This window comes from Pelobates fuscus, chromosome 10, assembly GCF_036172605.1.
Source record: "Pelobates fuscus isolate aPelFus1 chromosome 10, aPelFus1.pri, whole genome shotgun sequence".
In the NCBI taxonomy this organism is placed as follows: Eukaryota; Metazoa; Chordata; class Amphibia; order Anura; family Pelobatidae; genus Pelobates; species Pelobates fuscus.
Genome location: NC_086326.1, coordinates 91,404,440 through 91,419,571, shown reverse-complemented (window position 1 = coordinate 91,419,571; position 15,132 = coordinate 91,404,440). Strand labels below are relative to the sequence as shown.

At 41.6% G+C, this 15,132-nt stretch overlaps 1 protein-coding gene across 1 annotated transcript in view; it reads left to right on the top strand.

The window, feature by feature from the left end:
* Nucleotides 1-15,132, top strand: part of LOC134575501 (zinc finger protein 850-like) — a 49,466-nt gene that overhangs the window by 11,523 nt on the left and 22,811 nt on the right. The window contains exons 2-5 of the mRNA XM_063434812.1: nucleotides 713-852; nucleotides 2,314-2,496; nucleotides 2,569-2,692; nucleotides 4,450-6,125. Of these exons, the coding sequence (XP_063290882.1) occupies nucleotides 775-852; nucleotides 2,314-2,496; nucleotides 2,569-2,692; nucleotides 4,450-6,125 (2,061 nt within the window). The 5' untranslated portion in view covers nucleotides 713-774. The remainder of the gene's footprint in view (nucleotides 1-712; nucleotides 853-2,313; nucleotides 2,497-2,568; nucleotides 2,693-4,449; nucleotides 6,126-15,132) is intronic.

Below are 15,132 nucleotides of genomic sequence, written 5' to 3'. Positions count from 1 at the left end.
TCCCTCCGGTTATGTTTCTCAATACTTAATACTTATTCACGAAAGCTTGAAATAATTAAACCATATCCACAATGACTGGTGATTCATGCATACACTCAGTTTCATACTAGAATATTACCATATTTCTCCTCTTTTACAGCCTAATCTACATATCTTTTACGGATATTACCTTTGTGATCGGACCAATTTTCGGTTGGATGGTTATCGTTATTTGGGATCGCAAATAAAGAGAAATAGGATTGGTTGACAGAACCTATTATGCTGGAGAGAGGAACCTGATTGGCTGTTCCTGTTGCTAAGGAGATACTACTCTCAGACTCGAATGTTATATACCGGTTATGTTTAAAAAAAATGTCTTTTGCTGCTGAGGGAAATAAAGAAAGAGTGCAGCATAATAGGAGCCTCCGTGTCGTTAATAAAATCATGACTTTACGTCATGATAATAGTAAAATCTGTGAATTATAAGCAAAACACACGCTTATGTTGTTTCAAGCAATTTTCAGTTTCTATCTATATTTAACGTACTGTAAGTGTTAGTAATATTACACGTTGGTCTACTTTTTTTTCTCATTTAACCACAATGACAAACAGGACTCACATTTCTATATGTCAGATGTACTTAGTTCAGCGGTGGCACATGTACATATTTCCTTGTTTTTTTCACTGTTTATAATAATGAATTGAATTTAAAAAAATATCTTGTTAATTGTAGAGGTCAGTCTGGAGACAACTCCTCGCACAACAATCAACTACTTTCTCATAGAGACAGTAATAATGAAGAAATGCAAAATTCAGTTGAATAAGAGGATCTTGAATCTCACCCTGGAGATCATCTATCTGCTGACTGGGGAGGTAAAATAAATTTGCTAGCCTAGCAGTAATATCAGTATTCTCTGTATCACTAGCATATTACTCTATAAAACTCTTATATCAGGGCAAATTCCACAAACATCATTAAATCAAGTCAATGAAAGGTAGAAGCTGTAAAGGAATTTCCTTGTTCATACAAATTGCCACCCTCCAGATGTTGTCAGAGGACATATTCCCCTGTCATAGTGTAAGCCTCAAATTACCACAAATTAAGTTGGGTCAGCCAGAGGGACCGTTTAGGTCTGTTTATTTAAATTTTCCTTCCTTAATGTTGTCTACTCTATTTTCTTATCATGAATTGATATTAAAGGGGCACTATAAGCACCAAAACAACTTTAGCTTAATGGAGTGATTTTTGTGTATAGATTACGCCCCTGCAGTTCCACTGCTAAATTATTTGCAATTTGGGAGTTAAATCAATGGTTTATGCAGCCCTAGTCACTCCTCCCCTAGATGTAACTAACACAGTCACCCTACTAATTTTCTGAAATGAGAGAACAAATACTAAAAAGGACACTTTAGGCACCCAGACCACTTCAGCTCATTGCAGTGGTCTGAGTGCAATGTCCTGTTCCCCGTTAGTCCTGCAAAGTAAATCATTGCAATTTTTGAGAATTTGCAAGGATTACATTGCAGGACTAAGACTGTCTCTAGTGGCTGTCCATCAGACAGCCACTAGAGGCACTTCGTGCTTGTTAGGCGACTTTTGGTCACTTAACTCACGCTGGACATCCTCACGCACTGCATGAGGACATCCAGCATCAGTAAAATTTGCATAAGAAAGCATTGTAGCAATGCTTTCCTATTGGGAGCGCCGAGGAACATAGGCGCGGGAATTGGGTGATTACGTTTTTATTTAAACGCTTTCTATATTGGAGGGAGGGAGGGAAGGGGGGTGGGGGGGGGGCCCGAGAGAGCACTATAGTGTAAGGAATACAGATTTAACCCCTTAAGGACACATGGCATGTGTGACATGTCATGATTCCCTTTTATTCCATAAGTTTGGTCCTTAAGGGGTTAAATGTATTTTTCACAGTGTGTTTAATTTAGAATTTCTTATCTTCTCCTCTGTTAATAGCCTGCAGGAGCCTCCCATGTGTAACTAATGTTTAATTAACAGAGGAGTAGACACAATTATCAAAAGTAAACACACTCTTCTGTTACATCTAAAACAAATCTTACTTTATGTGTATGCACATGCTTTATAGACTACTTGTTACTTGTATGTGTGTAAAGGCAGTAAGGGTACATGCGGCTGCAGTGGTCCAGAGAGTAATAAATTCAGAAAAATGCAACTGTGATTCATTTTGTCTTGTAAAATGGAGGTAAGAACAAGTAAATCTGGGACATAAATCAAAAATAATCGTCGTAGAACAGAACCATGGAAAGACATTGGTATTTTTTACCCATACTTTACCTGTTCATTTTTCTTTTAACATATAGGATTGGATAGTAGTGAAAAAATCAAGTGAAAATGCCACAAAAAGCAATACTCGCTGTGTTTTACAAGGATTTTGTAGAACCCAGAGTTCCAGCACATTGTCCCCTAACTCATTGATTCATGAGAGAAACAACAAGAAGATTCTCGAAATAACCAACCAAATAATTAATCTGCTGACTGGAGAGGTGAGATTAATGAGAATGGGGGAGAGTAAAAGCAATATGTCTGGATAATGATTGTATCATTGTTTGTGTCAGGTTCCAATAAGGTTTGAAGATGTTACTGTGTATTTTTCCATGGAGGAATGGGAATATTTGGAAGAAAACAAAGATCTTTACAAGGATTTGATTATGGAGAATCAACAATCCCTAAGCTTAGTGGGTAAGAAGAAATATAATTACAGTTGTTATTTTTTTTTTATGTGTCAGAAATGCTTACTACATGTAAATAAGTTTAATGGCCTGCATGTTCAATTGCAGTACAATACACAACAAACTAAAATGGGCAAAGGATGCTTATTAGACTCTTTACAGTGTACAAGAGGGCTCAATTAAGCAGTGACACACAATGCTGCTAAAGTAAACTATTTATTGTGGGCAATTGCTAGAGGGGTGGGATGCACCACTGGAAAAAGCATGCCAACCTAGTTTTGGTTCCTTACCCAATCTTGAGGAACCAATATGTTAAACCAAAACGCGATTTTCTTTTGTAATATTCTGTATTTTTTAAAATAATAATTAGTATTTCCTTATTATAATGAACATTGAGTTCCATTCCCTAATACTTTAATCTTATTAAAATTAAGGAACAAGATTGGGCACCATAACAACGTCATCAGCATTTAGTTGTTATGGTGTCAAGAAGTCCCTGGCTCTGGCTCACCTTTAGGGGTTAAACTGTTCTGATACTGTTTGAGCCCAAAGTTGGCCTTCCAGAGCCAGAACACAGAGCCCACTGCCCCCTCTGTCGTTCTGCTTTCTGAAGTTTTAGATAACGGAAGACTTGGGCAGGTCCGTCACTGAAGTGGTCTGCTGACATTCTAAGTCAATCAGTGGCTTCCCATTCATAAAAAAAGGTACGTACTTGACGCTACCTCTCACGGCTGCTGACATATCCGTACAGTGGGTCCTCTTAAGCTCCATAAACCCCATCTGCCAGGAGCCCATGTCTATGGAGTATCCAGTTAAATTGTGTGAGCCTCCATAGAGAATGCCTTGTGGGGGAAGTGACAAAAAACGTGGCAGTAGTAGCTCTACCTTTTGTCACATTTTGAAAGTGCATGGCACACGAGCAAGCCCAGAATGCCCCAGCGATCAGAGTAGGTGAACTCTACCAAGTTTATTTTAGTAAAGAGCCCTTCCCAAATAAGCCAGATACACACTATACACACAATACCACAGAAATCCCACATATACACATAACACCACAGATAGACCCTTAACACACCTCACACCATTGACATCCCATACCCAACAATCAATAGTATAAGCCACCCACATGCACAAACTTAACATCACAGACATCCAATATATAACAGATGGCACCCCCCACTCCCACACACACATATACACAAAAACTATAATAAACCCATATGTACACACACACAATATTCCCAGGCAGCCCACACATATACATAACACAACAGATAGGTCACATACACACAGTACCACAGAGAGCCCGTACCACACATAAAAATATCACAGATACGCACAGTATCCACAGCAGCTCAAAAGGACAATGTCAGTGAGGCAGAAATATAGCATACACTTTTTCTATAGTTTATATCCATTGGCATCGAGAACATATATAAAATGGTTGTTGGTAAATACCTAAATCTTACATTAGGTGGTTTGTCATTATACTGTAAATGGTTGTAAGCTGATTGAAAACTGGTTGTCTTGATTCTAGGTTTAGCAAATAAACCCCAAACGTTTAGGGGAAAAAGTGGAATTGCATAGTCCTTTTGCATTTGTTTTTCTATTTCACCAAAATTGGCTAGTGAATAAACCACTTTGTAGAAAAACACTCCCCTCTCCCATATTGTTTCTCAATTGTGCCAGTGCCTTCATGTTTCTAATGTTACAAAGTAATGTTGAATCTAATCTTTAAACTAATCATCAGATATTTGTTTCTGTTAGGTGAATCTCTTGACAGAAATAGATCTGAAGAATTATACAGTACCGTTTCATCAATGTGTTCCTTAAATGAAGATTTAAGTAACAGTAACACTAACTTGACTGATGTATACCTTAGAATAAATAAATCGAGTGAAGAAGTTGTTAAAAATGTGGAAGAGGAGCAAGCCCCAATTGAAGGAGGAAATTTAGCGAACAATGATATTTGTACATTGACCACCCAAGTACAGATGCATATTAAGAAAGAACTAACTGCATGTGGTGAAGAAAACATCAAAGAGTTGGAAATGTATTCACTCATTAACGATAAAGAAGTAGATAATACATGTACTGATATTAAGCAGGAATCCAGTTTATACAATAACATTTATACATCAACAAATTATGCATTTTCTCATATAAATGAACTTGGCAATGGAAATTATAATATACTGGAAAGAAACAATGGATTTCATGAAAACTTTTATAATACACAAGTTTGTACACTTTCCCCAAACATATGCACTACAGAGAAAAATCTAAACTGTGTTGGTTGTCACAAATGTTTTACTGGTAACTTTGACCGTGTTATACATCAGACAATCCAAAAAAAACAGAAGCTAACATGTGAGGAATGCGGGAAAACATTCTCTCATAAATCTGAGCTTCTACGACATCAGATGAGTCACACTGGAGAGAAACCATTTTCATGTTCCGAATGTGGTAAGCGATACACAAGTAAATCGACACTTCTCGCACATCAGGTTATTCACACAGGAGAGAAACCATATTCATGTGCTAACTGTGACAAATGTTTTACCAGCAGTTCACATCTTGCAAGGCATCGCATGATTCACTCGATGGAGAAGCCATTTGCCTGCACTGAATGTGGGAAATGTTTTACTAGTAGAGGACATGTTGTTAGACACCAGAGAAGTCACAGTGGAGAGAAGCCGTATCCATGTTCCATTTGTGGAAAATGTTTTATTGATTGCTCCACCCTTGTCAGACATCAAAGGATTCACACAGGTGATAGGCCATTTCCATGTTCTGTGTGTGGGAAACGATTCACAAGTAGCTCTCATCTTTCTGTCCATCTGAGAATTCACACAGGAGAGAAACCGTTCTCATGTTCAGTGTGCGGGAAATGCTTTTCTGATTACTCCAGTCTAGTTAGGCATCAGAGAATTCATACAGGTGATACACCGTTTTCATGCTCCGAATGTGGTAAAAGTTTTACCAGTAAATCAAATCTTGTTACGCATCAAAGAGTTCACACAGGAGAGCGGCCATTCCCTTGCTCTGTGTGCGGAAAACGTTTTACTGACAAGGCAAGTCTTCTTAAGCATCATATGATTCATACAGGGGAAAAACCATTCTCATGTCCCGAGTGTGATAAATGTTTTACTAGTAAATCAAACCTTGTTGCACATGAGAGGATTCATTCAGGAAAAAAACCATTCCAGTGTTCTGAATGTGGCAAATGTTTTACCGATAAATCAATTCTTATTAAACATCAGAGGATTCACACTGGAGAGAAACCATTTTCTTGCTCTGAGTGTGGCAGATGTTTTACTAGTAAATCCAATGTTGTCGCTCATCAAAAGATTCACGTGAGGAAAAAAGAATTTCTGTGTTCTGAATGTGGAACATATTTTAGCAATAGATCGGGTCTTGTTAAACATCAGAAGACTCACAAATGAAACATTGCTATGCTAAGCATAACATGACTATGTTAAGTGACTCTTGACATTACTATAACAAATGTTTATATTACTATAACAAAGGCTAAAAAAAAAAATTATGAATTATGTTTGCTTTTTTTTTTTTTAACAACTCCTATAATTCTGTAATTAAGAGGATCACAAACTGAATGTGCATTCTTGGGGTGGGGGGATTGTTTGTTTTGTTTTTGTTTGGGCTTAATTGCTCTGTATCACATTCCTTTGACAATCAGGTTTGGGTTTTTCTTTTTTTTCCCCAATTAGAATCTTATCCATGCTCAACCACGTTCAGATTGGTGGACCAGAAGTCATCATTTTATTTTATAGTTGGCAGAACAACAGATATAAATATTTTTATTCTATGCAAATTTACAAAATATTTTATTTTAATCCTACTATAGTGTAAGAATTATATATGTACATATTATCTGTTCCATATGTTTATGTGCATCACCTGAAATAAACATGGTTACGCAAGTTAAAAAAGTTAAAATACCATAATTGATGTTATATTGACCAGTACTGTCAGTGTGTGTGTGTATATATATATATATATGTGTGTATATGTATATATATATATATATATATATATATGTATGTGTGTGTGTATATGTGTATATATATATATATATATATATGTATATATATATAACCCTCATATGATGACATTTTAAAAACACCAAAGTGACATGGTGTGTGTGTATGCAATTAATTGCCCCTATAAGTAGGCAAAATCTCACCATGCCAAATAAAAAAAAAATGCGCTGGAACTATTGGAGGTTATCACTCTAGAAAAAAATGAATGGATGTCTTCTGAAGATCCTATTACCCAGGGGAGAACTAATTTTGGCAGGCATTGCCCACACTTACCTTTGTTTTGTAGAGCTATATCATTTAGCAGTGGTATATAATGATGGGCAGTGTATGAAAGTATATATCCACTGATTCACTGAACTTACCACTGGTTTTTAAATATGCCATATTGCTAATGTGGAAATGTAAATTCTGCGTTAGCAATACATCAAGCGATGTGTGCCTAGACGACCCTTGTTTTGTCAAACCTATCAAAAATGTGTAACAAAGGAGTATATAGGTATCTCTTGATGACCAGTAACAAAACAATGTATTGATTTATGAAGGACAACAAAACATACAATGTTTTGGCCCACTGGCCTTAGACATTTACAGGGCCCGCGCATTCATAAGGCAGCACAAGCGGCCGCCTTAAGGCGCACCAGCTCTGGGGGCGCAAGATACAAGTGACCTGGCAGGAGGGAAGCGTACAGCCCCATGTCCCACACCCTGCAGCTCCCCCTTCCACACACTAGATATCCTATCCATCCCCACATACTACATCCTCTACGTCCCGAGCCGGTCCTACAATGGGTCTGGTTGGGTGTTTGTTACATAAGGATACCACACACTAAACTAGCAGGGGACCACCTCCCCCCTTGCCCTCTGTGTAGGTCAGCCAGGTGGCATGTGACTACCTGGTACTCAGTTTGATACTGCAGGCAGAACACCTGATATTGAGAGCCCTCTCCCTTGTCATGACAGCAGGGAGAGGGGCTCCAATCTGTGTGTGAGCGGAGACGGCGCTACTTTCGCCTAGGGTGCCGGATCTGTGAGGGTGGCAGTTGGGTGGAGGAAACAGGGGTAGTGGGAAAGGGAAGGAAAAAAGACATGGAAGTGGGGAGAGTCTAGTGCATTGGTTACAATATCTTCTGCAGATATTGCTGTGCTGTGAAAATGGGCAGTAAGAGTTAAAACATGCAGAGAACATAGTGTAAAGAGGAGCAGAGGAGGTGGAGTGATTCAAGGTAAGGGAAAGCAGGTACATATAAAATGACCAGGGATGAGGTCAGTAAGGGGCAGCAAAATAAACCCATGTCTAGGGTGGCAAAAAAACTTGCATTGGCCCTGCTTGTGAGTGTGTGTATATCTGTGAGTGTGCCTGTGTGTGTTAGTGAGTAGGTGGGTGTGACTGTCTGTGTAAATGTATATGTGTGACTCCTTCGATGTGCTTGTGTATGCGTGCATGACTGGGGTGGGCGCAGCATTTGAGTCTTGGACTCAGTCAGCACAATGTCTTGGACCAGCCCTGCCTACCCCACAAACTACATCCCCTTTCCCCTCCACACTACAACCTCTTTCTCCACACACACACCAGAGCTTCTATCATCCCACACGCTACAGCCCTTATCCCTTCATTCCCTAACAGCCACTAAACACGAGCACACACAATCCCACATGCAGTACCCTCACCTCACGCAACCTCGGAAGCTGTATACCCTCCAGACACAAAGTCTGCAAGCAGCATCCAGGGCCGGTGCAAGGATTTTTGCTGCCTTAGGCAAAAAAAAAAAAAAATGTTAGCCTAGGGTGTTACACTTTATTCAGCCAATCACAGATTGGCACAGTATTCTTTGCAAAGCAAGCAATTCGAACACATCACGTACAATTCTGTATGTTAGGGGTAGATAAGAAAACTTGCTCGGCATAACTTAGGGTGGGGGTGGAATTATTGTTTTTCAAGCAGAGAAGAAGCCCCTACTAATCATTTTAAAGCATTTCACTGATACAGATAAAAAGTCTCTAAGCATTACATATAGTTTGATACATCAAGCCAAAGCAATAAAATTGACCCTAACAATTCCCCCCTGTGAGCACAAAGTGATCACGAAAAATGAGCATGCGAAAAGAAAACGTCTCAGAGCTGCATGCTATCAGTCAATCACCTTCACCTCCAGGTGTGATATGGGTGAGTTACTGTTTACTGTGAGGGTTTTGGAAGAACCAATTTTAGACATCTGCTTAGTGGTCACATTCACAATGCATTTCAGAGGTACACAATATACAAACAGCAATAAATGATACTATTACTATAAGGCCTACAATTAGTTTCTTTCCCATTTACGCGACTAACCTCCCAATCTATATGTCCAATCAAAATTATCGAAAAGATGCCACTCTGTGGGAAATATAAAGGGAATCAAGGTAAAGCATCATCAAGGTTGCGATTTACAAGCTTTCTTTGGACAGTCAGGGAAAGTAATATATCTCACTTCTCTATATAAGTTATTTGCTACCAGTTATGAAATCAGTGGAATCTAAACTTGACAAATTCAACATTCATCAACACCACACATCCTTCACTCAGTCATACACCGGATTCTGAGTCTGCTAACATTTCCTCTTTGGGTCATTTTGCTGCAATATCTACTAATAAGGTATTCCAACAAAATGCTTTCAATTTACCACTACAAATATAATACATTAGTTTTATCAAATATTATTGCCTCATTTATAAATGTATTAATTTCAGTATATATTCTCTAATCTCTATTAGAAAACATAATTGATTCATTGCCCCATGATCAATGAGGTACACTAAAATAACCTTACTTTGGCTAAACCAATAATAACCCTCACTTTTTTTTTACACACATATATATTATTATTATTATTGTTGCCATTTATATAGCGCCAACAGATTCCGCAGCACTTTACAATATTATGAGAGGGGGGATGTAACTATAAATAGGACAATTGCAAGAAAACTTACAGGAACAATAGGTTGAAGAGGACCCTGCTCAAACAAGCTTACAGTCTATAGGAGGTGGGGTATAAAACACATTAGGACAGGAAGTAGCAATCAAATAAGGTGGGAGTGAGGCAGAGCTGGAGGAGAGACTAAAGTGCTGCTCTTTAGGAGAGAGCAAGAGACAGGTATGTGAGGTAGAGGTTACTCTGGGAAGCCATAAGTTTTCCTAAAGAGATGGGTTTTAAGGCACTTCTTTAACGATTGAAGACTAGGGGAGAGTCTGATAGCAGTAGGCAGGCTATTGCGTAGCCTGCGAGAAGTCCTGCAAGCGTGCGTTGGTCGACCGGGTGCGAGCAGCGGACAGGAGAAGGTCACAGGCAGAGCGGAGAGACCGAGAAGGGGCATACTTATGGATCTGTGAAGAGATATGAGGGACTAGAATTGTTCAGTGCTTTGTAGGTATGGGTTTGCACTTTGAATTGACTCCTATAGGATACAGGAAGCCAATGTAAGTACTGACAGAGGGGTGAGGTGTGAGAGGACTGACTAGAGAGGTATATCAGTCTGACGGCAGCATTCATTACAGACAGTAGCGGGGCAATACGGCTTTTGGGAGGACCAATTAGAAGAGAGTTACAATAATCCATGCGGAAATTACTAGAACATGGACAAGCTCCTTGGTACCATCATGCGGAAGAAAGGGGCGGATGTGGACTATGTTTTTAAGATGGAATCTACAGGATTTGGCAACATACTGGATTTGAGGGTTAAAGGTGAGGCCAGGATCAAGTATGACGCCAAGACAACACGCTTGCAAGAATGGACTTATTGAATACCACTAACTTGAAGGGAGAGCGAAAGAGAAGGTTCAGTATTAGGAGGAGGAAAGACAAGGAGCTCAGTTTTAGAGAGATTGGGTTTTCAGAAAGCGGGAGGACATTCAGTCAGAGATGGAAGAAAGGCAATGTCAGGAATGGGATCCAACACACAGAATGTAGATAAAAGGTAAAGTATACCGGACCTTAGAATGTTATACGTATAAGTCAAATTCAAGCCGAGGTCAAGGAGTACATAAGTCAGGATAAGCGAGTAAGCAAAAGCTGGGTCAAAGGAGTATAGAAAGAGTAGTCACAAACGGAACCAAGATCAAAAGCTGGAATATACGATACGGGACAAGCACAATAGGGAACAAAAATGAACCACAACAGGGCAAATAACCTAGCCCTTTGAGCTCTTTTTATACTGTGGCTTGTTAGGATGGTAACCACGCCCCCAAAACGTTATGATCCGAACATTTCGGCGGAACGTGACGTCATTAGCGGACGGGGCTATCGTGGCCGGTGTGAAAATGGCTGGAGAAGGAAGAGGAAGGCTCAAGGGGACCTACATCATCATGTAAGTACCATGAGGGACAACCCTGGTCATCACAGAAAGGACCCTGACAGTACCCCCTCCTCTAGAACCGGCCATAGGGCGGAAGGACCCCAGATGAGACAGATAACAGGAATGGAAAGAATGGAGAAGATGAGGAGCAGAGATATCAGAACGGTCAACCCAAGACCTGTCCTCAGGACCAAACCCCTTCCAATCAACCAAATATTGCAGTGTGCCACGAGAAAAACGTGAATCAAGAAGAGAACAAATCTCGTATTCCTCTCGTCCTTCCACTTGCACAGAGGAAGCAACAACAGGACAGGTAAACCTATCACAGGCTTCAGTAAGGAGACATGAAATACCCTGGGGATATGAAAGTTCGAGGGTAAATCAAGACGATAAGCGACTGGCTTAACACGGGCCACCACCTTATAAGGACCAATAAACCTAGGCACCAGTTTCATAGTGGGTACCTTAAGGCGGATATGTTTCGTGCTCAACCAGACCTTATCGTCCAGTTGAAATACAGGAGCAGCACGTCTATGCATATCAGCATATTTTCTTGTCTAATTTGGACTTGTTAGAAAGGAGATGTTGAGCTTGCTCCCATGTCTTCTTTAGATTTTCCGTGTGATAAAAACACAGATGTGAGAACAACTGGATGAAAACCATAATTTAAGAAGAAAGGGCTATGTTGAGTGGCCTCGGACACTAAACTGTTGTGTGCAAACTTAGCCCAAGGAAGCAAGCCAACCCAGTCATCCTGATGGGCATCTTAGGTATTGTTCGACCTTTTGATTAGTGCGTTCTGCTGCTCCGTTAGTTTGGGGATGATAGGCTGAAGAAAAGCTGAGAGTTATACCTAATTGTTTACAGAAAGCCCTCCAAAATTTGGAGATAAACTGCAAACCCATGTCAGATATAATTTCTCTAGGTATTCCATGGATTCTGAATATTTCCCTGGCAAAGATCTTTGCCAATTCTGGGGAAGTGGCTAGCTTTACCAGAGGTTCGAAATGCGCCATTTTGGTGAACCTGTCGATGACAGTCAAGATAACGGTATTCTTTTCGGAATTAGGTAAGTCAACAATGAAGTCCATGGCTATACTAATCCAGGGTTGGTTAGGAATATCTAAGGGTTGAAGCAAATCACATGGAAGGGTAGTAGACAGTTTGGTTCTCGCACAAACAGTACAAGCCTTAACATAATCACTGCTATCTTTTCCAGTGGCGGATCCAGAGCCTGATCTCGGGAGGGGCACTTGTAGATTATTTAAAAAAAATAATCCTGGCACAATAACCACTACAGCTCAGTGTAGTAGTTATGGTGCCAGTAGTGCCAGGATCCCACCCCAGAGTAAGTAGTCATACCGCTTAAGAACAGTTTGACAACTTACCTGGGGTCTGCTGGGATATAGGGCATAGGAGAAGTGGTGTGTGTTAGGGGTGAAGTGTGTGTGAAAGGTGCAGTGTGTGTGTGTGAGCGGTGAAGTGAGTGTGAGTGCGTAAGGGTGACAGTGTGTGTATGGGGGCACTGTATGTATGTGTGGGGCAGTGTGTGTATGGGGGCACTGTGTGTATGGGGGGGTCGTGTGTGTGTCTGTTTGGGGCAATGTGTGTATGGGGGCAGCAGTTTGTGTAGGGCACTGTGTGTGTATGGGTGTGCAGTGTGCGGGGCAGTATGTGTATGGGGCAGTGTTTGTGGGGCAGTGTGTGCATGGGGACAGTGTTTGTGGGACAGTGTTGTATGGGGACAGTGTTTGTGGGACAGTGTTTGTGGGACAGTGTTGTATGGGGACAGTGTTGTATGGGGACAGTGTTTGTGGGGCAGTGTGTGTATGGGGGCAGTGTATGTGGGGGCAGTGTGTGTATGGGGGCAGTGTGTGTATGGGGGCAGTGTTTGTATGTGGACAGTGTGTGTATGGGGTCAGTGTGTGTAGTGTTTGTGGGGCAGTGTTTGTGGGGTCAGTGTGTGTAAGGGGGAAGTGTGTGTAGTGTGTATGGGGCAGTGTTTGTGGGGCAGTGTGTGTATGGGGACAGTGTGTGTATGGGGACAGTGTGTGTATGGGGTCAGTGTGTGTATGGGGTCAGTGTGTGTATGGGGGCAGTGTGTGTATGGGGACAGTGTGTGTATGGGGTCAGTGTGTGTAGTGTCTGTATGGGGTCAGTGTGTGTATGTGGGGCAGTGTGTGTAGTGTTTGTAGTGTGTGTATGGGGGCAGTGTGTGTATGGGGGCCGTGTGTGTATGGGGTCAGTGTGTGTATGGGGTCAGTGTGTGTATGGGGTCAGTGTGTGTATGGGGGCAGTGTGTGTATGGGGGCAGTGTGTGTATAGTGTGTGTATGGGGCAGTGTATGTGGGGCAGTGTGTATGGGGGGGAGGGGAGGAGGGAAGGGAGGCTTTTTAATGAAAAATAAAAAAAAAATGTATTTAATGAAATATATTTATGCCCCCCCTGTCTTCTTACCTTTATTGAGGAGGAGGGGGGACATTTCTGGATCCCTGGTGGTCCCAGTGGGGAATCCCTGGTGGTCCAGTGGTTCCAGTGAACTCTAGCCCGCGCTCCAGGGCTAGAGTTCACTCTCGCGAGATTTGGAGCGTTACCATGGTAACCGCGGCAACGCTCCAAATCTCGCGAGAGGAGGACCCGGAGGAGCTGCTGGTAACAGCTCCCGGGTCCTCTCTCCCTCCCTCCCCTGCCGGCTGTCAGCACAGTGCCTGCGGACCGGGGAGGGAGATCACTGATCACTCTCCCCGATCCGCAGGCACATTGCAGGGCTGGCGCTTGGGCAATGCCAGCCCTGCACTAGCCGGCAGGGGGGAATCTCGGGGGGGGCAATTGCCCCGTTGCCCCCCCCCCTGGATCCGCCAATGATCTTTTCTGTCATGAAAGTGGACGAATATTTCATTCTGGTACTCAGGAGGAACATATAGACGTCCTTCTGGAACAACCCCAGATGCCTGAGTCTGTTTTGTAACAATATCTATCACCAGAGGAGAATGTATCTTGATACTAGTGTTAGCTATGATATTCTGTTTGGGTACCACAGAAGACACATCAAACGTAGGATTGACAAGAGGTTCATATTGACGAGATAATGCATCAGCTTTAGAATTCTTCAAACCAGGTCTATAAGTCAATACGTAATTAAATTGTGTTAGAAAAAGAGACCATCAGGCTTGCCTAGCAGAAAGACATTTGGCCTCTCCAATATAGGAGAGATTTTTATGATCTGTTAGGATAGTCACTGGAAGAACAGTACCTTCAAATAGGTGGCGCCATTCTTTTAAGGCTAGAATTATGGCAAGGAGTTCTCTGTCTCCTATATCATATCGTTTTTCTGCATCTGATAACTTTCTTGAATAGAACCCGCAAGGATGTGGAGGTAGATCAGGACTTGGTTGTTGTGACCACACTGCTCCTACACCAGTCTCTGACGCATCTACCTCTAACAAAAAAGGGAGACTAGGATTAGAATGTACTTGTCAGGGGTGGCGGTACTGAGACCGGGACCCCTGAGTGCCTGATGAATAGATGAGAGTCTTCAGCGTGGAAGTGGATTATCAGGGCCTGGTGCAGGGTAACCACACGCCCCCTGGTGTTGAGCACCAGCGTTTGTGCGGCCACATCCCAAGAGCTAGGAGCTAGATATGCAGACCTCCCAGGATCTGGAAAGGGAGGCTCTGCAGCAGACATGTATCCAGTACAGAAACAAGGCAAGACTAGGACAGGCACCTAACAAGAAAACAAGACAAGACTAGAAGAACCCAGAACTGGAGCAAGACAGAAAGCAGAACCCAGAACATGAGGGAAACATGAACAGGGCAGGACAGGACTTGTACATGAACTGGGAATACAAGACAAAATAAAACAAGACAAGAGATGGAAGGCAAAACAAGAGGAGACATAACTAAGTACTATATATGTAAAACATTGGAGATTTATACATACATAAATGGCCAAGATGTATGCAGTCCACCACTGGGGCATAGAACTCCAATTACGGTGGGTTCCTAACTGCCTAGATATGCATGACTAAATAATAATAAAACACACACATCACTT